A 23,113-nucleotide genomic window follows, 5' to 3' on the forward strand; every position below is an offset into this window, starting at 1 on the left:
GATATAAAATTTATAACTATGTTATAGTTAATCATAAGTTTATTATCTTCACATGTTTTAAAGTAAATGAACATTTTGACTCTTACCAACATACTTGCTTTGTGTCCTAGGAGAAGACTTTGCGGTTGTACAGCAAGAGATCATTATGATGAAAGACTGCAAACACCCAAACATTGTTGCTTATTTTGGAAGCTATCTCAGGTACATGGTTTATTTTCACTTTGAAAACAGTAATGGTTCCAGCACCTAATTCACCTAACAGAATAGCATTGACTCCAGTGCTGCGATTCATGCTTAGAGCATAGGATCTTTTCCTTTCACAATGGAATTTTTCTTTAGACCTGTTATGCTGATTCTGTACAGTGTCACCATCTTGTGACTTGGGAATGCTGGGTGTGGTTTTGGCGAGGAAGCTGTCTGCTGCCCCTTTCGTCTAGGCTTAAGAGTTCAGTCGGGAGCATTCGTTCCCAAAGTAACTTTTTTGTTTGTTTAAGGGATTTTTTTTTTCCTGTGTCCTACTTCTGGTTTCATTCTTTGCTTCATTTTGTTCTAAAGACGAGAAACTATAATTATTTCTACAACATACTTTTCCAGACCCAAAGTGAACTTTTGACTCTGAAGTCAGCTCTTGTGTTGTTTGAGCAGGTCACATGCCATGGAGGAGACCCTTAAACAAACCTGGCTCTTCTCACTGTCTGCACAGTGAGTCTGACACCATGACCTAGTTGCTTTTAAGGTGTCTCTTAACAGGAAGGTTGGAGAATGTTTTCCTCTGCTCCTGGCAGGGGGCCACTATGCCTGTTACACATGACCCACATACAGAACAAGTTGAACACAGGGTAGAGCCCCTGGGGAGTTCTGTCCCTTGTCTCCTCCTTTGTTAAAAGCAAAGCGAACCAGCTTTCCTCACCCTGTTAGAGTCTGTTAAACTGGGTAGGTTGGATGGAGACAGGAAAGAGATCACTAGTCCTTCACATCAGGTAGGTTTGTACCATGCACAGTTCCAGATGTTTTGATACTCCATCAATGGGGAGTGGTTCGAATAGCAGCCCGAAAGGTACATCTTCAGTACCTGTCCTGTGGCAGGAAGTGGGCCCAGAGGGGCAGTTACTGTCTGTATCAGCTTGAAGAAACATCTCCTAAAATCGTTTAAGTTTATGGTGCTAGTAATTGATTCCAAATACAGAAATAGTCACCATTGCAAAAGGACTCACTCACCTGCTGCTGCTGGTCCTGACAGAGTGCCTGACCTGGACTTGACTCAGACAGCGTTCCAGATGTTCTTGTCCAGGCTGGTCTTCTGAGGAGAGCTGTTGTGCTTCCCTGGGCACCTGGGTCTAATCATGTTTCCCAAGCACTGTGGGGCATGCAAAACCAACTACTTATATGCCGCCCTTCATATAAAATGACCGTGGTCTGTGATATACAAGTTAGGGGCTTGCTTGAAAATGTCAGAATCTACAATGTAATTTATGACAAGTTATTTCATCATTGGGTGTCTCCATCTCTTCCTCGGTAACATGGAGGTGCTAGCACCTATGTGAACTAAGTCTAAGTTCACCCATGAGGCACCCATGAGGACTAAGTCTAAGTACATGTGAAATGGGAAGAGTGGCGTGGAGGATGTGACGCGAAGCTCACTGAATGTCACTGCTGCTGCCGCCAGCTGCGCTCGCTGTTCTGAAAGTCCCGTCCTTTCAGTGCCTCGTCTCATCACTTCCTCAGTTAGCCGTATGCTTCTTAGTATGTTATTTCCAGCTTCAGAACAAGATGCTTGAAAGGGTTTAGCATCAAGTTTGCTTTTATTTTATTTTTGTCCAGACGTAAAGATTATAGTGAAGTTCTTTTCCTTAAACCAAAATTAAAACAGAGTTAGGGTCTTTTTGAAAAATAAGACTTGAGTTCTTTTGGTGTTACGGGGATGTAATGTGAGGATGCCACTTCAGCTGTGTCCCACTGTACAGACATTGCTAGTGAAGATGACAGGGGAAAGCAAATGGAGGAACAGAAGAACACAGCCTTCCTTCCTTCCTCTAGCTCTCTTCTGCTGTCTTCTTGATTCCTGATTAAGTACAGACTGGGACCAAAGAGGGGCATGGAATCCTAAGAATTAGGTCTGTATTGTGTTCAGGCTGGAGAGAACTGAGAGATCTTGTCGCCCAGCCCATTCTTTCTCGGATGAGAAAACAGGGCGTAATAGAACCTTTCTTCTTGAGGCTCGGTTGCTTGTTACTGGCAGGATTTAAACCTGGCTCTGCCCATTCCCTCACTGATACCTCTTTGCAGAAACAACTGATTTTAAAAATGACAAGGGGTTTGGAGCTCAGTACACCACCTCCAAAACACGCTATAACAGCCCTCTTCTGTTGCTGCTGTTGCAGTGTATTATAACAGATTTAGACAAAGGATGGAGGGAGTGCATGAGGGACTTGACTTCTGACAGACCTGCCCTTGGGGATCAGAGTCAGCCCGTGATTTTCTCAGTAGATGCCCAGGGCATAGTTAAGTTCCAGAAGTCCCCTTTCTAGCAGCTGTCTGCACTCCTTTCATGGAGAGATCCTGTCTGAGCTCCGGCAGAGCTGAATACTTGATGTCCCAACAGGCTACTTATCACCATTGGCATGAGGTGTAACAAGAACTACAGAGACTAAGTGTTCTCCTGGTACCTTAAAATTAAGAAATAGCATGCTACATATTTAGTGCACATTGTCTGAATGTTTGTGTTTTTCTTGAAAGAAAAAAGAATTAAAGCACCAAAGACTTATCCCTTAACTCCATTATAACTCAAGTATAATTGTTAGTATACAGTTACTCTTTAAAAGAAACCTTGATGTTGGAGCATATAGATGTGAAGAGTTACAAGGGCAGTAGAGTTGTTTGTGCAGATCTTTCCCTCGCCTTTCCCTAGCGTGAGCACAGCCGTGCTGTCTCGATCAGATCAATGCTCTTGGCAGATCGAACATTTCATATGGATCTCACCAATTGTCTGCCAACGTATCTTCATATGGTGAGGGGATTGGGACTTGGGAAAACATCAGACTGTGATGGGGGTTGCTACATAGTATATTGGTCACTTTATATTCCCTAAGGAGAGAGCCCACTGAATGGCTTACTGCCTTTATGTTTTCAAGTATCTATTTTAAAATGAACCAAAAGATTTCAAATTTGACTCCCAGTTAATGAGTGCATATGAAAATGTCCAGCAGTTACTGAACTTTGTATTTTTCACATTGGTGACTTAAGTTGAAGTTGAGTTGTCTTTGCGACTACAGCGGTGCAACCATTGGTGGCCAGGTCTCTCTCCAGGGAAGAGCAGTTTAGGGTGCATTCCCAGGGGTGCTGATTCTTAGTGGTCCTGCTCATAGCTCTTGTTTTACTGTTTAAGTATGCTGTGTGTGTGAACACTATAAATCACTCATAGTTATTAATTACTTTTCCAAAGTCTGTGATGTGTGGGAAGATGAAAAGGTAGAGTAAGACTTTCATATCAGTAAATAGTTGTTAGAACTTTTGTTGTTGCCAATTCTAATGAACAGCAAAATGGAAAATTAAAATAGTGAGAGGCACCCCACCTGCTCTGTCTTTGTTTGCTTATGTAGGTGTAAGATAGAAAGGTTAATTTAAAAAAAAAAAACTTCTACACATTTATTGAAGCAGCACATCTATTCCAGTTCAGATACCTAGCCATAAAGACCCACAGCTTGTTGGCCTGCATGAAGTGGGCCTATTGACTCCGCTCTATCCTGTGAGACAGACGGTGTGGCGAGTGACCTAGTGCCTGCAGATTTGTCATCACAGCCAAGACATTTGTCAGACAATAGTCATTCTTCTAATTCTAACCGCCTAAACTTTTTCATTTTTTATAATAGAGATTTTAACCAAGTGGAATGCTATGAATGTAAAGCATTTTTAGTGTATTTAAATAGTGTCAGCATGTATAGTCCATAGGTTTTCTTTGCCTGTATAAACTAGAAAGTCACCGCATAGCGTAAATACACACTGCATGTTAGTAAGAAGAATCAGGGAACCGAACCATTTTAAGTGGAAGCCAGTGGCAGTGAATCTGAAAGACAGCAGAGAGCGTATCCCTGGTAGCTCCCCCTGCTGTGGATAACTGTTTTCAAGCTGGAGAGGGCAGGCAAAGCATTTGAGATGGAGCTGAAGCATGACAGGTGAGGAGGGAATTACAAGGCAGCTACACACTTTAAATGAATTTAAATTTTAGATTTATATGAGCTCTGTCTCACACTGAACAGTTAGCAGATATGATTGTCATCCACTATCAGTGGATGTCTTTTTCACAAATAGAAGAGACATTGAAGATTAGAGATAATCAATGACTAATTTGCAAAAGGAAGAAAGATGACTTCCAAAAAAATACAATCAAATTAAATGTCAGCCATTCCCCAGCAAACATCGTGAATAAATTATTAATCATGTCATCAGTGAGCACTTAAAAGTGGCGACCAGCCTGGCCTTTGTGGAAAGCAATACCAAATCAGTCCCATCTCGTTTTAATGTTTTTATTCTTGAAAAAGAAAAAAAATAACTTAGCATCTTCTTTGAGTTCCTGGAACAATTTAAGGCAATTTAAATAAGGTAAATTGTAATACAAGTGAAGAGACAGCCCACAGATAGAGAAATCTTTGTTAGCTATTGATCCAGTGAAGAATCGATAATCAGAAATATATAGAACTCTGGGGCTGGCAGAATAACTCCATTGTCTTGCAAGCACAATGTCCTGAGCTCAGCCCTTGAGACCCACTTGGAAATACCAGGCCTGATGGCTCATCTTGTAATGCCAGTGATGGGGATGCAGACAGGAGGATGGGCTGGCTTCCTTTGTGAGCTCAAGGCCAGTAAGAGACCCTGTCTCAAAAGAGGTAGGCAGCATCCCTGAGGCTTACACCGAAGTTTGTCCTCTGGCCTCCACATACTTGTACATATATATCTACATTAATAAAAGAAATGGAGTATGGTGTCTCAGTAAAGAAGATAGCGGTTGGGTTCTATGAAGAATTTAAACATGTCTTTGTAGCAACCTCTAGTCAGAGGTACCTTCCTCTTTTTGTATTAATTTAAAAAATTTATTACTTAATGTGCTTGAATGTTTTGCCTGTGTATATGTATGTGCATCACATGTGTGTCTGGTGCCCTCAGAGGCCATGGATACCCTGGAACTAGAGTTACAGATGTTTGTAATCTAGTATATGGGTACTGGGTATTGAACCCTGGTCCTCTGCAAGAACACGTGCTCTTAACCACTAAGCCAACTTCCCAGCCTCGCCTTTCTTATTTTGAGTAAGACTACAGCCAGCCATTCTCAGAGTTCTTAAAACTGCCACTGGGCAGCCAGCTGATATTTCTATAGGTTGCATTTGTTATTATGTACCATATCAGAAACAGCAACAGAAATAAATATATGCGTTAGCTGTGGTGCTTATATATCCTTCCATGCATATGACATCTTGTAAGATGTCAATTTTAAATGGTTTCTGAAACTTTTGGGCTTTACTCTCTTGAGCTTTACCTTCTGGGCCCATGGTACCTTGCTGTTTCACACTATCAAATAGCTGATCTTTCCACTCTGGTTGCTCATGCAGTTGCTGTATGCCGCATGGTCTGCTGGAGCCAGCCAAGCCCACAGTTAGGTGTAGCTACTCCAGCTAGTCCTCCTATTAACACCAACAGCTCTGCTTTGTAATGCTCTGTTCATGTGGCACTCAGAGTAATGCTTGGTTTAGATACCACGTTTCAGGAGCGATGTTGACGTTCTAAAGATTATCCCGGTGATGGTAACAGTACTGATGATCCCACAACTAGAATTGCTTTGTGGCACAACCCCAGCATATTCTAGTTTCATCTCTAGCCATTGTCTCTTGAGGTCCCATCGCCCAGCCTCTCCCGTGTAGTGTCTTCTCTGTCTGTTCCTTTGCACAGGCCTCTTCTTTCCTGCTTGAACTTCAAGACCCAGGTTGTAAGTTGTCTCCTCACAAAACCTTCCCTTAATTTGCCGAGATATTTTCATCTCTGAGCTCTCATAGCACCTCAATCCAAACTTCAGCAAACAACTTCCTTATAAAATGCCTGTAATTACTAAGCTTCACTGTTGTCCTGGCTAGTGTGTGTTTTTTTTTTTTTTTTTTTTTTTTTTGGTTTTTCGAGACAGGGTTTCTCTGTGGCTTTGGAGCCTGTCCTGGAACTAGCTCTGTAGACCTGTCCTGGCTAGTTTTGTCAACTTGTCACAGGCTAAAGTCCTCTGGGAAGAGGAAGCCTCAGTTGTGGAGCGGCCTCTGTAACACCAGGCTGTAGGCAAGCTTGTAGGGCACTTTAATTAGTATTTGTTGTAGGAAGGTCTATGGCCTCCAGGTTCCTGCCACGTTTGAGTTCCTGTCCTGACTTCCCTGATGAACGGTGATGTGAAGGGAAGCCAGATAAACCCTGTCCTCCCCACGCTGCTTTGCTCATGGTGTTTCTTCACAGCAATAATGTGATCACTGGGTCACAATGTCAGCTGTGATATCCCATGATACATGCATGTAACTTGCTTAAATCTTGTCCACCCTCTCTACTCTACCCTCTCCTCATTTTCTGGAGTCTTTCCCCTTCCCTAGCAGTCCCTATTATACTCTGAGGCTCTTTAGCTTATGATGGGAGAAAACGTGTGATTCTTGTCTATCAAGACCCATGTAGTAAAACTGGGTCTTTGTGAGTGACACACTTTGCAGCTACTCACATCTGCTGTCTTGGTACTAGCTCAGACAGGATATAAGTGGGAAGATATGACTGTTCTAATGAAACTATAGAAAATAAAATTCCCGTCATTGTCACATGTCAAATATACTCTCTTGATCTCCCCCAACCATTTGATCATTTATTGTTCCAGGACTATACAAAACCAGGCAACGGACTAGATTCAGGCCAATGATCATATTTTCCTGGCTTCTGATCTAATTGTTTATTATTTCATTCATTCAGATATTTGTTCACCTATAGAACAGTTTAGAATTTACCAAGTCCAGAAACTTCCATCCTATCTCTGCCCCAGAGAATGCACAGTTCCTGGTGTGTTTTAAGAGAAAAAAGTAATGAATGATTGCCTAAAGGAATAAACAAAGGAGAAAGATGTAAATCTCGGCTGTTTCTGCTGTCACTGCATGATTGCACATCTTAGGGTATGAATGAGAAATACTATCTAAACAACAGTGATGAATTTTATAGGCTTTGGAAATGTTATTTTTTATTTGAAGGTAACATTTACATTTGTTTGTTGGTTAAAAGTGCTTTCAAAGTGATGTGTTTAGGATACATTGACATTTTCTGTGCTAATCTGGGTAAATGGATAAACATAAGACAGGAAGTTTTTAACTAAAGGGAAATTCCATTGAATATGCCTAATGACAGCTTTATATTCTACAAACTGTGTATCTTAAGTAGTAAAATCTAGGGTTGAATTACAGCAATACAATAAGTCATTTTCTAAGGGATTAATTGGCATTTTAAAAAGACAGCATGTTGCATTTGTTAGTTTTTCAATGTTATAGTACACAAGATACTATTACAAATATTTTAATCATGAAGACATAATGGACGACTGTTTCTTCACAGGCGAGATAAACTTTGGATCTGCATGGAGTTCTGTGGAGGCGGCTCCTTACAGGACATATATCATGGTGAGACCAGAGTTGCTTTATAGATGCTAAGCAGAGTTTCTTAGTCTGTTACCTACTATATCCAAATTAATACTGTTTAAGAAAAGAAAGCTATGTTTTATATTTGAACTGTGTGGTGTGTACGGATGAAAGGGCATTTACTCCACACAAGAGAAAGCTGCATGCACTGGAATCACATGCCAGCTCTGAAGGAACATCACAGTTCAGAGCTTCAGACTCTGCCCTTGGTGACAGAATGGCATGATACCTGAGTGTGATGCTTTAAAACAGAATGTTCCCCATAAGCTCCTATGTTTGAATGCTTGATCCCCAGTTAGTGGACCTGTTTGGGAAGGATTAGAAGGTATGCCCCGTGTTGGAAGCAGTGTGGCCTTTTGGAGGAGGTATGTCACTGGGCATTGGTGTTGAGGTTTCTTTCTGCCTGCAATTTGTGTACCAGATGTGAACTCTCGGCTATTGCTCTGGCACCATGCCTCCCTGCCTGCCACTATGATGATATGCTTTCACTATGATGATAGTGGACTCACTCTCTAAAATGGTAGGCAAGCCCCTGATAATTGCTTTCTCTAAGTTGCATCTTATATGGTGTTTCCTCTCAGCGGGAGAACAGTAACTGAGACACTGGGTGATAGTGATGCTGAAGTCATTGACTTTGCTCTCAGGTGTTCATGGAGCAGCACTTGAATGTTTGTTCTCTTAGTGCAGAAATATGGGGAATTAGAAAATGATTAAAACCATTTTTATTGAGAGTCAGTGAGCTACAGAAGACTCCTAAGATAAACTGTTTGCTGTTTTCAGTGGGATTTTTTTTTCTGTCTCCCGTTTCTATCCTGGTTCTGACTGGAGTAGGCTTATTCTTTCTCTGCAGGTTTACTTTTTGATTAATGTAAAACACAGTATCTTAATAATTCAAGAAGTTGATTTCTTTGAGAAAATATTTGTACATTTTCTCTTGAATTCCTGTTCTCAAAGTGAGGCCTCTTAGTAATTTCAAGGTTGATTGTATTAAAGAAGCCGGTAAAAGGCCATTTTGGTGGGAATTTTACTATTCAGAGTTCCTTTCCTAGCACTTAATCTTTCTGGTGTAGGTTTTATTTAGCATAAGAATGGCACAACAGTGGGGTTGTTGCTGTGTTTTTGTCCTATGGACTGGTGTTCTAGTGTATTCTAACCACCACAGTTAAAGGACGAGAAAGATGGTAGGTTTTATGAAATCATCTTCAAATCTTAGAGGAACATATTCTCAAACCATAGCAAATGCACACACAGGAAATATTATGTCCGTCCAGAGAATGAGCTATCACTGCCGTTCTTTCAGTTTTCAGTGAGTGAAGTAACTAAGTATGTAGCAAGCAAAAGTAAAAGAAGATAGCAAGTGGCGGATAAGTAGACGCTTCAGATCGCACAGCATCAAATCAGGACTTTACAGCGTCCAGCAAAAATGCCTGGGATGGCCTCATAACAGGGCAAAGACACCACCATCAAATGTGGCCTTACAACCACCCAGCAGAAACTGAATGGGGAAGTGGCTGCCACTCGGAACTCCCAGTTGAACTTTCTGTCCCTGAATGGGTTTGTAGCTTTCCTTCCGCTGGCATTTTATGTGTGGGAGATAAACAGCAGCAGCTTTGTTAAAGCTGCTTCACCTCCTAGCTCTTCTCAGGGATGGGATATTTTTAACACCTTTCCTGCTTTGCTGGTTCTCTCTCTCCCCATTACAGAGTTAGGGGCCAGCCTGACCCAAGACAGGAGCTTTTGGAGGATACAAGGAGGGCCTCCTCTTCTTTCACAATCTTGAAACAGCACATGGCAGTCTATCAGTATAATTTACATTACAATTATGATAAAAAATTTAAGGCATATATATTGCTGTGGAAAATGTCTATGATAGTGAAAAAGCAAGTTTTACAATCATGTGTGCTGAGTTAATTTTTGCTCATTTGTATGTGCATACATTTAAATCTACAATGGTTCAACTTACAGGCTTTCTGACTTAGCAATAGTGTGAAAGACATATGCATTCAGTGCAAACCATATGCCAATTTTGACCTTTTCCCAGACTGCTATTCTAATCTCAGGTATAGTGAGAGCTTATGTGGTGTGGGATGTCCTTCTGTATATGTGCTGCTTTTACTGGTTGATGACTAAAGCTGTTTCAGCCAATGGCTTAGCAGAGTGAAGTTTGACGGGAAGTCCAAACAAAGATTACGAGACTCACGGTAAAATAAACACTAGTAGAAATGGGTTAATTTATAGTTAGAGCTAGCCAGTAAGAAGCCTAAGACATTGGCCAAACAATTGTAACTGATATTAAGCTTCTGAGTGGTTGTTTGGGGACAGGCTGGAAGAGAGAAACTGGTCCAGTGGGAATGCAGGCTGGAGAAAAGCCATTCTATCAACCCCTCATTACTCTTGGTTATGTTACTAGACAGTGGTAGCAAGTACAGATCCCACTGAGCAATAAGACCCTGAGATAACAATGATACTTTGTATGCTCAGAAATGCTTAGCTGTGATGTCATATGTTGGTGTATGTGATGTGTTGGCATATACAATTTTTTGACCTAGAATATTGTCAACCTAAAATGGATTTATCCAGAACATCACCCATTATAAGTTGAAAATCATATAAAATGCCTGTATAAAATGAACTTACAGATTCTAACCAAACTTTTTGTATTATTGAGTAATACCCTGGGTAAGGAAGAGACCTTTGCTTTCTTAATTTCTGTACTGAGTTGAACTTTCATAGTGAACATACATTAATTTTATAACTACAATGGTAATACTTTTAGGGAAAATATTGATTTAAAGCCAGCTGTAATACATGTTACTCATCAATAAAGAAACCTTAATGAAAACTTAAGCCACTTGGGCATTCTTTAAACATCTGTGAATATTGGATCAGCAAGGTATAAAGTAAAAGCATAATCAGTTGAGTCATTCATTCATTTATAAACACAGTGCAGCTTTTCTGTGCCAGGCGTTGTTTTAAACACTGGAAATACAACAGTGATCGTGTCAGACTTAAAAAGAACCACAGTGAAAACTGCCTTTTGGGCATTGGGTTTAGTAAAATTGTTTAGTTATGTTGAGTCTGTTCTTAATGGGATTTATGAACTTGGTCACTTGGTGGAAAACGTGTTGTTTAATCTTACTAATAGTAATTTTCTTCTCTTATAGTAACTGGACCCCTCTCAGAACTGCAGATTGCTTATGTTAGCAGAGAAACACTACAGGCAAGTCATATTTAAAGTACTATTTTTTACTAAATGTTTATGTGCTATGCACTACTGCTAGGGGACAAGATAATTAGTTTGGTAAACTCTTGAAAACTTTAAATATAGTTGTATTATTTAACTTATTTGCTTTGTTCTGTTTTTGTGGTGCTAGGGGTGGAAGCCAGGGTTTCACACATGCTAGACAAGTACTGTGGACCAAATTATATCTCTGGCCCTTAATGCATATACAAACTGTTAGAAATACAAGCTGTATTAACAATTAAATGCTATAAAGCTCAAAGATTACAATATAACCTAGACTTCAAGCCCTGTGGGTCTGTATATTCCTCTTATAATAAAGAAAGTTTTGAAAATTCAATAGTATCAGAGGAATTGAAATTTATTCTGATTCTAGTGGAACATACAGTTTAATGTATGTTCATACAATTGTACAAATTCAAATCATTTGTACAATTTACTAAATGTTATTTTAGAAAAATGAGTGCTTCTGTCTGAGCTTTCTTTATCTTTCTCACTCTGACTCTGTTGTCGTCTATGATATTTCATTGTAATGAGTTGGTTCTTGGCACTTGGTTTTCTATAGAGTAAATAACACAGTGACTACTGCTCAGTGATGCTGTGTGATGAATCTTGCTTGTTTTCCTGTCTTTTAAAACCCTAGGGATTGTATTATCTCCACAGCAAAGGAAAAATGCACAGAGATATAAAGGTATGCATTCTATTTTGGGCCTGTTTTTCACTTTTAAATACTCTAATTCAATCTCTGAGCAGACTTCTCTTGATTATTTGGTAAGTTTGCTACCTGAAATAAATTACAATATTACATGAGTGATGTATGGTAAGGTGCATTACATTCTTAGAGTAGCATTGTTGAGGCACGGTCACATACTGTTGGAGTCCGCTTGTTCGACATGTCCACCCGGCTAGCTTAGCCCCGAAATAACCACACAGAAACTATATTAATTAAATCACTGCTTGGTCCATTAGCTCTAGCTTCCTTTTGGCTAATTCTTATATCAATTTAACTCATTTCTGTAAATCTGTGTATCACCACGTGGCAGTGGCTTAACAGGTAAAATTCCCAGCATCTGTCTCCAGCAGATCCATGGAGTCTCTCCGACTCTGCTCTTCTTCCCAGCATTCAGTTTAGTTTTCCCCACCTACCTAAGTTTTGCCATATCAACAGACCAAGGCAGTTTCTTTATTCATTAACCAAGAAAAGCAACACACAGACAGATGGACCTCCCACACCAACATACAGTAAAGTTTGCCCTCTAAGTGTGGAGCTGAGTGGATTAGTTTGGGGTTTTACTCAGTTGGGTCTGGTTTAGAGGTATTTTGAGACATCATCCATGTAGGTCTGGCTGTCTGTCCTCAGATTTACTCTGTAGTTGAGAATATATTTGAATTCCTGTTACTTTTGCCTCTGTCTCCCAAGTACTGGAATCATAGACAAGTACCACCACACCAGGCTGGATTAGTGTTTTTATAATAGTTGTTTTGTTTGTTTTTTATTTCATTTGTAAGATGCAAATTAGCTCCATAGCTTCCATAAAATCACAGTAAATTGCACGCTTACTGTATCGTCTAAGTTTGGCGCTCTTGAGGTAATATAAGATGTCATTAGTAAAGTGTTTTTGTGGGCAAAAGACGCCTAGCAACTCCTGTGCTCTACTCTGGCTCCCAGAGGACAGTGGTGCTGGCCAAGCTGACTTTAGCTCAGGCTGACAGGACTCCCGAGGGTGTCTCTACTGCATTCTTTAATGGAAACCCTTTTTCCCTTTGTTTATTTCTTCTTTTTTCCTTCCTTGTACCATTCTCTCCCTCTTTTGTTTTCTCAAGTTTTTAACTTAACCTTTTGTGAGAGAAATGACTCTTGTTGCTTTCCTAGTCTGTGATGGAGCCCTGGACTCTGTCCTCACATTCCAGTGTTCCCTGGAATGTAAGTAGATGTGTGGACTCCTGCTTTAGGTATTTACCATAAGCCCCTTCAAAGACACAAGCTGGGATCTTGTCCTCCGAAGGTAAATGAGTGCTGAGGGAGGGCCCAGTGATCGGCATTGGATGACTAGGAAGGACTAGTAGGTTTTTGTCAGAAGTGGAGATTGGCATGTTCTTAGGTTGCAAGAACAATCTGAACAGAAATGCCGAGTGAAGTATGAGGCCGTTTTGGAGACTATGATATCTGTATTATATTACTAAGCAGGGAGTGTGTGGGGGTTTGCAGGTGATGGACTTGGCTGGGTAGTCTTGTCCCTTTGTGCAAGGACTTATTTTAGACTTTGGGGTCTGGGTAAGTTCTGAGCATCAGCACTGCCTCCATCCTTGTCTAAGCTTTCATCACACTATGTCTCACCTGTATCTCTGTAGTAGCCTTCTTCCTGCTCTCATTGCTTCCATTCTCAAGTGCTTGCTTAGTTACCACACTATTTGACAAATAGAATGGCCTTTTAAAGTCAGATCATGTCACTCCCCTGCTTACCAGCACCGTGGTTCCCCTTAGTACTCACTGAGAAATGCAGGTGCTCGGCCTGTGACCAGCAAGGTTATGTGTGATCCAGGCCCTGCATGCATTTCTCTGAGCTGGCCTGGCACTCCATTCTCTCTTTCCTTTACACATTATGTCTCAGCCATGTACCAAGTTGTCTCTGACCCACCAGCTCCCAAATAATGACGCCGAGACTTCTTATTTATTAATTATGAAAGCTTGGCCTTTAGCTTAGGCTTGTTTTTAACTAACTCTTAGAACCTAAATTAACCCGTATTTTTATTAATCGACTTTCTACCTCTGTCCCGTTCTGTGGGTCTGACTAGTTCTGCATCTCTCTCAAGCCTCTATTAACTCCTCTTACTTCTTCTCTCTCTGCCCAGAAATCCCTCCTATATCTCCTGCCTAGCTTTTTATTACACCAATCACAGCAATACACATTTACACAGGGTACAAATATCCCACAACATAACCACACTAGATTTGCTGTTCTTGGAATATTTCAAGCTCATTCTGGTTTTAGGTCTTTGTGTTTGCTGTCCTTTCTTCCTAGAACATTCTTGTCTCAGATTTGGGTGTGGTTGTCTATACTCAACTTTATTAAGACCTCTGATCAAATATCATCAGCTTTCAGAGGACTTCTTTCCATTCTTTGTTTTTTCCCTTCCTTCCTTCCTTCCTTCCTTCCTTCCTTCCTTCCTTCCTTCCTTCCTTCCTTCCTTCTTCCTTCCTTCCTTCCTTCTTCCTTCCTTCCTTCCTTCTTTCCTTCCTCCTTCCCTCCCTCCTTCCCCCCTCCCCCTCCCTCCTACCTTCCTTCCTTCCCCCCTCCCTTCCCCCTTCCCTTCTTCCTTTCTTCCTTTCTTCCTTTCTTCCTTCTTTCCTTTCTTTTTTTCTGGGACAGAGTTTCTCTGCAGCTTTGGAACCTGTTCTGGAACTCACTCTGTAGACCACCAGGCTGGCCTCGAACTCAAAGAGATCTGCCTTTCTCTGCTTCCAGAGTGCTGGATTAAAGGTGTGTACCACCACCACTACCCGGCCCTGTTGTTTTCTGAGAGTTTGTTTCTTCCTGACTTTGACTCTTTTGTTGGGCCATAAATAATCATTTTTTATCTTCTTTCTCACCTACACACACAAACACTGGAACTTGCTTATTACTGTACACCAGAGTTTAGGTGCCTGACTGGCAGTCAGCTGTCTCTCAGAGAAGGGAGGGATGGGTAGAGGAAATAACAAATGGGTCAGAGTGATAAGGTTGTAACTTAGGAAAATCAACGAGATGGTGGGGAGAGAGCATAGTAAAGATTTGGCAGGAGTCTAACTGTGCAGAGCGAGATAGTTGGGAAGCCCAGATGTGGGCTCTTAGCATCTCTTTCCTTTCCCCATTGTCCCATAGACCAGTGGTTATGAGTGAATGTAGCTCCACTTCATGGATGATGTTCTAGGGGTCTAGAACTCTCCATTTTCTTTCTGTTTCTTTCCCCTAATTTTTACTGTCCTGGAACTCACTGTATAGACCAGGCTGGCCTCGAACTCACAGAGATCCACCTGCCTCTTTCTCAGGAGTGCTGGGATTAATGGTGTATGCCACCACCTCCTGCATCTACTCTTCTTTTTCTCACTCCTTCTTTCTCTTCTTCTTCTGTTTCTTTCTCTTGTTGGAGGGATCTAAGAACATTTTCCTTGACCTATAATCATACCAGCACATTGAATTAAAGAGTTTCCTGGTTTGGTGTGCTCATTTAAGAGTTACATGGGAGTGGCTGTGGACCCACAGCTAGTGATCGGTATGCTAGCTGACTCAAAGCTCTTGAGAAAGCCATTAGGATAGAAAACTCATCTACCAATAAGTAGGGTAGTCATGTGCCAGCACTGGTCAGTTTTGGGGCGGGGAGCAGGCTTCTTAAGGATGGGAAATATAGTAGTCAAATTTAAATAATAATCAGAGCAATTGAAATACGAGACTAAAATAACATTTCAGTGTGGCGATGGTATATGATGGCCAAGAAATAGCATTTAGATGGAAATGTATCATGTCTGTGCTGGAATTCATACCGTGTTAGCAAGGAGCCTTTTTAGAGGAGCACATATATAAACATCATGAGATTAACTGAAAAGTGAACAACAATGTTTCCTATAATTATGTAGCATTTTTGCTGAACACATTTTAAATTTAAGGATTTCTATGTCTATGGCTGTGTTTATTTGATATGTATAGTTAACCTAATATATATTTCACCTAATAAAATGTCTGTCTGTTTCCCACTCAACTGAAATGTTCTCCCTTTGAAGGGTGCTAACATTTTGTTAACGGATAACGGTCATGTGAAGTTAGGTAAGTAAATCAGAGTTCATCGCATGCACATGTTTTTCTGGAATATAGTTAAGTTTGGTTTGAGGTTTTGTTTGTTTTGTTTTTCAGAACTACAAGTCCTCTGTCCTAGGGATATTGTATTTATTTTTTAGTGCTGCAAGTCTCTGTCCATCCTTGGTCATCCCTAGGAATAAGCATATTTATTTTTCAGTGAAAAATCTCATTGCAGGCCATTTCCTCTCTGTCTCATTTCCCTACCCCTAAACAGGCATTAGTTTGTCCTTCACAGGAAACAGATCATTGCAAAAATGCCATGAAGTTATATGCATTGGAACTCTTACGTCTAAGCCCAGGGGCTGGGCTTCCAGTAGGAAATCTCTATAAATTGTAACCAGAAACGAGAAGAAAAATTAAACAAACAAATAAATACTATTTAGTAGCGCCAAAAGTACTTTGTAGTTAAAAAGCAAACATTATTATTTTTATATAAGAATATAATTTATATAATACAATTTATATAGTAAATATTTATATATAATTTAAGAATATAACTTAGATGCTAAGTGTTGCTTTACTTTAAACAGTAATGTATACGGTATAATTAAAATAAAGTTTAGAACCAGTAATAACTCAGTATGAGTTTAAATCAGGAAACGTGTTCAATATAGTAACTTTATTAACCAATAACAAGAATATACTAACAAATGTGGAAACATTATTTTGAAACTACTTAGGACAAATGAAATTTTAAAATATGCGTTTGTTTTCTAAAAACGTCAATAGGACTCAGGATGTTAGCTCGGTGGGAGCCCTTGTCCAGAAAGTACAAGGCACTGGGTTTGTCCCTAGCTCCACAACATAAACAGACAAATGAAACTTCTTTGAACTATGGCCTACTCTAAGACTAATCAGATTGACAATATTTATCTAGTTATTAACATACAAGGTAGTTTTCCTAAGCAGCTGTTAGCGTGAGTGAGGAGAGCAGGTTTCACCCTGATCTGTGCGGTCCTGTACCCTCAGTGTTGTACTCTTTGAGCCGTCTCTGCAAGCCGCTGAGTTTGTGCAGTGCTTCATGCCTGCTTTCCCTTAGGGCGGACACACTAGAAATAGTAGAGCTGAGCTGAGCATGCTTGAGGAACAGTAGCAAGTCCCCACTAGTGACCTGCACTGTTCTGCAGAGGTAAGGATTTGGGGACTGTCATGTTTGGGGTCTTTTTAAGTAGATGGGCTTAGCAGTGGGAGACTTCGTCTGTGGTGTCGTTCTGGGTCTGGCAGAGAGTCAATAGAATACACAGCTACTTAAAGGTCCTCTCTAGTAATACTCCTTGAAATAGAGATTCCTAGAAACTAGAAATTACATCAGGGTCAGTTTCAATTTTCCCAAGCCCTTTGTTTCCTATCAGAATTATTTGGTCTTAACCTTTGTTGTTATTTCATTAATGTGAATTACATGGGAATCTATCTGACTGTGTTACAGACTACTTTGTGATATTTTAATAGTCCACCAAGTTAGAAAACATAACATGTGTGAGACTGTTCCATTTCTGTGAAACTGATGAAAATAGTTATTGAAAGTTACTTTTGGTATTACCTTAAATGATTTTATTTCCTCTCCTGTTTTTTAATAGCTGATTTTGGAGTTTCTGCACAGATAACAGCTACAATTGCCAAACGGAAGTCCTTCATTGGTACCCCATATTGGTAATTTTATTTTAATTTACTTAAAAAATATTAATTTATTGTCCTATTGTTATTGAATACAGCCTTTCTTTGAAAGGAAGGAAGGAAGGAAGGAAGGAAGGAAGGAAGGAAGGAAGGAAGAAAGAAAGAAAAGAAAGAAAAGACTGATCAGAATTCCTAGACCTAAGTCAGAATACATGAAGGAAGTCAGTGAGGTTAGTAATGTAAGCATGTATTCTTTTAGATAGATTACTTGGCCAAAAACTATCCTACATACTGATTTTCATAATGCAGGAAAGTCTTTAAAGTTTGATACAGCTATTAGGTTTCTGATAGTTAACACGTTTTAATAACGCATGTTTAATAACAATGTTTTAACACATAGTTAAAACATTTTAATGTTTTTAATATCTATCTTTTTCTTCTTGTATGTTCCAATAATTATATAATTCATAGTTTTCAAAATCCTTGCTGTTTTTGGTGTTACTGGGAACTGAACCTCTGACCTCAAACATTCTGAGTAAACAGTCTACCACTGAGCTGTCTCCCCAAACCTTTTTGCAGTCTTGGTTGACTGCAATCAAGGGCAGGCTTCTGGGCATTTGGAATCTTGCATGCCAGGCCCCAGTTCAGTCCTTGAACCCTTTTCTAGTAGTCTCTCATCCACAGATCTTCCTTTCTGGCCATACCGGTCTTGTAGATAGTCTTTACTATCTTAGGTAAACCCCTATCAGTGATTATTTACTCTGCCCTGTCATTGATTCCTTTTCTTACTCCATCATTTTGGCTACTTAGCTGCGTGCTGGGTGGCTTAGCCGAGCACTGACCGCAGTGGTGGGCAGGCACAGCCCTGATCTGGTTTTCCCCGCTGCATAGTCTTGCCAGGACTTCAACATCAAAGACTCCACTCTCCAACATGTCTAGTCTGGCCCTCAGTGCACAGCTGCATTACTGGTCTGGTTTGGTTAAGTTGGAGACATGATAAATATAATTTCTTATTTGTCTTTTTCAAATACAAATTTTTAAAAGTCAGTTAGTGCTAAGATGACTTTATAGAAATCTTACAGCCCTGTCTTCTGCTGTGTCTAGCACTAGCCATTATTTGTAGACTTCATTGTAATAGTTGAAGATTTCAGCTCCTTCATTCGTCCGTCATTTTTCTTGTCTTTGCAATGTTCCTAGACTACCACCACTCTTCTTGGCTTCATTTTTAATTGGCTTAGATCTTGAATCTTTAAGCATTCCATACCTCCTCACATTGCCCAATTCTGTAAGATGATAGATTTCCTATACCCACAAAGCTTGTTAAGCTATCAGGTGTGTGTGTGTGTGTGTGTGTGTGTGTGTGTGTGTATGCATGTGTGTGTATGCGTGTGTGTGTGTTTACAGGAACTTAGTACATCCTGGACTGACACTCTACACTTGAGCTTCATCCCTATATTTTTCCTCCTGGAATAATTCTTTCTGCAGCCTTCCATCCTTTTCTTCTCCTCTGGTCTGTTTATCCTCAAGGTAGCCTTTAGTAGAACTTTGCCCTGGGTCTTCCTATTTTTATCTTTTTTGAAATACATTTTAGTATCTTTCTGTTAAAAGGTGTATGGGTATAAAATACTTAGGACTTTGCATTTCTAGCCTCACATTTGATTGAGTGTAGAACACTAGTTCAGAATTTTTGAGGTGTTATATGTGTGGCTTTTCTGTGATGCCACGGAAAGCCGTCATGCTGCGTGTTCCTTTGGCTGTAACCCACACTTTCCCCCAAAGTGATGACTTACATTTTGATATTCCTTGATGATTCCTGGTATCCCAGCTATTTTGCTTGTTTTTTCCTTTATTCATTTGGTTTCTATCCCAGAGATAGAATGGTCCTCCAGGAAGTACTCCTTCAGTATTGACTTGGTCATTTCTCTGCTCCATTTCTTCTCTAGGTTTCACTAGTTATATCTCAACCACTTGAATCGACCCACTAGTTTTTTCACTTTCTCCCTATTTGTTTGTTTGTTTTCTAGACGGTTTCATGAGCCCTGGCTGTCCTAGATCTCACTCTGTAGACCAGACTGGCCTCAAAGTCACAAAGATCTGCCTGCCTCTGCTTCCCATGTACAGGGATTAAAGGTGTGCACCACTCCACTCCATTTCACTCACTTAAAAAAAAAATTTATGTTCGAGATCCAGGTGAGTCTCAGTGAATTCAAGGCTAGCCTGATGGTTTGCCTACATAACAAGTTGCAGGCCTGCCAGAGTTACAGAGTTGAGACGGTCAAAAAATCTTCATATTTCCTTAAGAATTCCTCAGCTTTTTACATTCAGGCTTTTATGAAGGAGGAGTCCCTCAAAAGTTTAAAAATCATTGTATGTTAGTTTACACCAAAGAACAAGATGGTAGCAACTGGCTGTAGGTAGAACTGAGTGTGGTGTATATGCCTATAGTCCCAGCTTTGGGGAGGCAGAGACAGGAGACTCATTGGAGCCCAAGAGGTTGAGGACAGCCAAATAGATGGGCAAATAGAGCCTGGCTCAGAATACGAAAGCAAAGCTGACTTACATCTCGGCATGCAGCAGAGGCAAGGTGTGGGCCTGGTGGTTAGTGTTCCCAGCATGCGCAGGCAAAGAGCACTGGGGAATCAGCATTCTGTACTCAGATCTACTTAATTCCTCAGCAAAGCCTGTCATGTTTCTACTGGTCCTTGTCCTGTGAGAACGAGGAAGGAGGAATTGCTGGGCTCAGTGGATCAGAGTAGAAACCTGGGGAATTATCTGTTGACATTTAAGCGCTATTATTGTCCTCAGCCAGCCTCAACCTGACTTTGGTTAGCTAGTAACTCTACAGCATCGGTCATGCGTTCTCATCCTCTGCACCCTTGGGTTGTCTTGTCTTCTCGAAGTGTTTTTCTGCATTCTATTTTGGTCTCTCAGTGGTGCTGGGTAAGGTATATCCTCTAGGGCTTCAGAAGGTGTGTACTTGTTTCTCCTTATTCTGCCCTTCCTGGTTGTGGCTTGCTTTCAGAGAGGAGCAAGAATTTGAGGAAAATCCACTACTCTTCCCAAGTCCTCTCTTTAGCATCTGGAGGAACACACAGCCCCTGACTCACCCGATTCTGTATACATGCCCAGTTAATGTTTATTAAGGACTCATCTTTACCAACATCTCCAGAAATTAATCCCGGTAGAGTGGGAGGTACCTGGGGAGCACGTGACACTGAGTTAGGCGAGGTTGGTTAACACTCCTGCTCTCTGTCTGTCTTGTGCCGTGCCTTTCCCACCTTTATCTCAGAATACAGAATAGCTCTTGCAAAGGGGTCAGGCTAGTGACTAGTCAGGAAAGCCTGCTGAAGGGAAGATGGGATTAGTGGTGAATGCCCTCTAGACATTGCATTTTTGATGACGAAACTCACACTTACCCAGCAGCTTTTGGTGGAGGATAACCATCAAGATGAATCCAGACACATTTCTGTACCCACCCCTCACCTCTGGCAACTCCTGTGGCCTGTGTCTCTATAGTTCTGCCCTTTCTTCAAACATCCTGCACATGGAGTCACAGGTGTAAGCCGTCACGGTACTTTGTGATTGCCGTGCTCTTGCCTTATTGGTGGTTTTTGGTGGGTGTCCTTACAAACTTGTCTATAACAAGTTTTTCTAAAGCATTTACTTTAATTTTGGTCATAACTTAGTCTTTTTACTCTTACAATATGAGTGTTCAGCTAGGCCTGGTGAAACACGCCTTTAATCCCAGCACTGGGGAGGCTGAGGCAGGCGGATCTCTGTGAGTTTGAGATCAGCCTGGTCTACAGAGTGAGCTCCAAGACAGCCAGGTCTGATACACAGTGAAACCCTGTTTGGGGGCAGGGGGCGGGGGTGTTCATAATATTTTATTAAATTATGTATTTGTTCGCAGACAAGTGGCACACATGGTTGTAAACAGCAGGGGTAGCTGTCGTTGTGAGGCTCGCTGGTGTGCTGGGCTTGGGAAGGGTGACTGCTGCTTTCTGAGCTCTGTGGGGCTTCCCTCTTCTGTGGCTGCACCCTAGCTGTCCTAAGACCCAGAACACTTGAACGTCCCTTTCCTTACCGCAGTTTACATTTCCAGGAGAGGTATTTCAAGATGAAATCATTTTTAAGACCAAGTGTTTTGAGAATTGCCTGGTTTATTTGTTTGTTTAGTTCTATTGTACCTGACCTGACTCCCTGAAGCCGTACTGGAAAACAGCATGTGCGTTTGTGAAGCACCCACTCAGCTTGCTCTTTTGAACTGGAAATGTTATGTGTTTTTCTCAGTTATTTCTAAAACTATGGTTTGGGATTTAAAAATTTGTGTATTTGAAAATTAACCATTTAAGCAAGTCAAGGTATAATTAGACTAAAACAATAGCAAAGTTAAAATGAATTTAAAAGTTACTAAATCTGGGTAACTTCCCTCTGAATAAAAAAAAAATTTGAAAAAGAGGCACTTATTTTGGTAACTTTTTCATTATTGTAATAAAACTTTTTAAAAAACATTCAAAAGCTTGTAGTAAATATAAATCAAATACAAATGTGAAAATTCTTGGTGCCTGGAGAAATGGTAAAGTAGAAGCAATGACCAAGTTGCAGGCAAATGACATAAGTGTCCTGTGAAACAGTTGTGACCATTGTTACAAATGTCATTTCTTTATAGAACTTTGGGGCAGGTTAGTGTCACACTGGTGAATTTCCATAAACTTTGTAGTGCAGGTAACTGATGAAAGAAGAACTGGGAAGGTTGAGATGAGACACCAAGTACTCGGGAAAGTAGCTAGGACAGCCTATCTATTTCCAGACACCAAGGACTCAACAGAACTCAATTGAGATATTGACAAGTCCATGTGCCTCTCATGAGAATAAAGGGACGCACACTAACCACAAAGGTTTTGTTTCTGGATTATTTCCTGCAGGATGGCCCCAGAAGTTGCAGCTGTTGAAAGGAAAGGAGGGTACAATCAGCTGTGTGACCTCTGGGCAGTGGGCATCACTGCCATCGAGCTGGCTGAGCTCCAGCCACCCATGTTTGACCTTCACCCCATGAGGTCAGTGTGCCCACACTAAACCCAGTGCAGATTGATGCTTATTGACTATGTCATTAATTTACTTTAGCCTTGATGGGACTAGATAGGAATGTATTCCTGTTGTTAGAATGTGAAATGTGTTAGAATGTCCAATGTTTTATTTGTTTTCCAGGGCATTATTTCTAATGACAAAAAGCAATTTCCAGCCTCCTAAACTAAAAGATAAGTTGAAGTGGTAAGTATCTTTGTTTAGTGACTTTTATAATAAGGTAAGCAAGAAGGGAATTAAACTACAGAAGCTTAATTTCCAACCTTTCTCAGGTCAAATAGTTTCCATCATTTCGTGAAGATGGCACTTACCAAAAATCCAAAGAAAAGACCCACTGCAGAAAAGCTACTACAGGTATTAGTTTACCCTGAAACATTCACATACTCAGAAGATAGGTGTGCAGTCCAATTTCTAAAGTGTTTTGTGTGTTTTATAGCACCCCTTTGTCACCCAGCCTCTGACAAGGTCTTTGGCAATAGAGTTGCTGGATAAAGTGAATAATCCAGACCATTCCACATTCCACGATTTCGATGACGACGACCCTGAGGTAGGCATTGTTTTCACTGGCTAGTGCATATAGTTTTGTGTGTGCATGTGCTTGCGTGTGTGCGTGTGTGTGTGCGTGCGTGTGTGTGTGTGTGTGTGAC

General features: G+C 40.7%; 1 protein-coding gene across 5 annotated transcripts in view; it reads left to right on the plus strand.

The window, feature by feature from the left end:
* The window catches only part of Map4k3 (mitogen-activated protein kinase kinase kinase kinase 3), a 156,790-nt gene that overhangs the window by 73,173 nt on the left and 60,504 nt on the right, over nucleotides 1–23,113 (plus strand). For all 5 annotated transcript variants that reach the window (XM_050163489.1, XM_050163486.1, XM_050163487.1 and 2 more), the window contains exons 3-12: nucleotides 111–201; nucleotides 7,609–7,673; nucleotides 10,856–10,911; nucleotides 11,576–11,623; nucleotides 15,692–15,734; nucleotides 17,345–17,417; nucleotides 22,307–22,438; nucleotides 22,590–22,652; nucleotides 22,739–22,820; nucleotides 22,903–23,013. In XM_050163489.1, the coding sequence (XP_050019446.1) occupies nucleotides 111–201; nucleotides 7,609–7,673; nucleotides 10,856–10,911; nucleotides 11,576–11,623; nucleotides 15,692–15,734; nucleotides 17,345–17,417; nucleotides 22,307–22,438; nucleotides 22,590–22,652; nucleotides 22,739–22,820; nucleotides 22,903–23,013 (764 nt within the window). The remainder of the gene's footprint in view (nucleotides 1–110; nucleotides 202–7,608; nucleotides 7,674–10,855; nucleotides 10,912–11,575; nucleotides 11,624–15,691; nucleotides 15,735–17,344; nucleotides 17,418–22,306; nucleotides 22,439–22,589; nucleotides 22,653–22,738; nucleotides 22,821–22,902; nucleotides 23,014–23,113) is intronic.

The sequence above is a fragment of the Alexandromys fortis genome, unplaced genomic scaffold (assembly GCF_014885135.2).
Source record: "Alexandromys fortis isolate MF-2015 unplaced genomic scaffold, M_Fortis_MF-2015_v1.1 scaffold_136, whole genome shotgun sequence".
NCBI classification, from domain to species: Eukaryota; Metazoa; Chordata; class Mammalia; order Rodentia; family Cricetidae; genus Alexandromys; species Alexandromys fortis.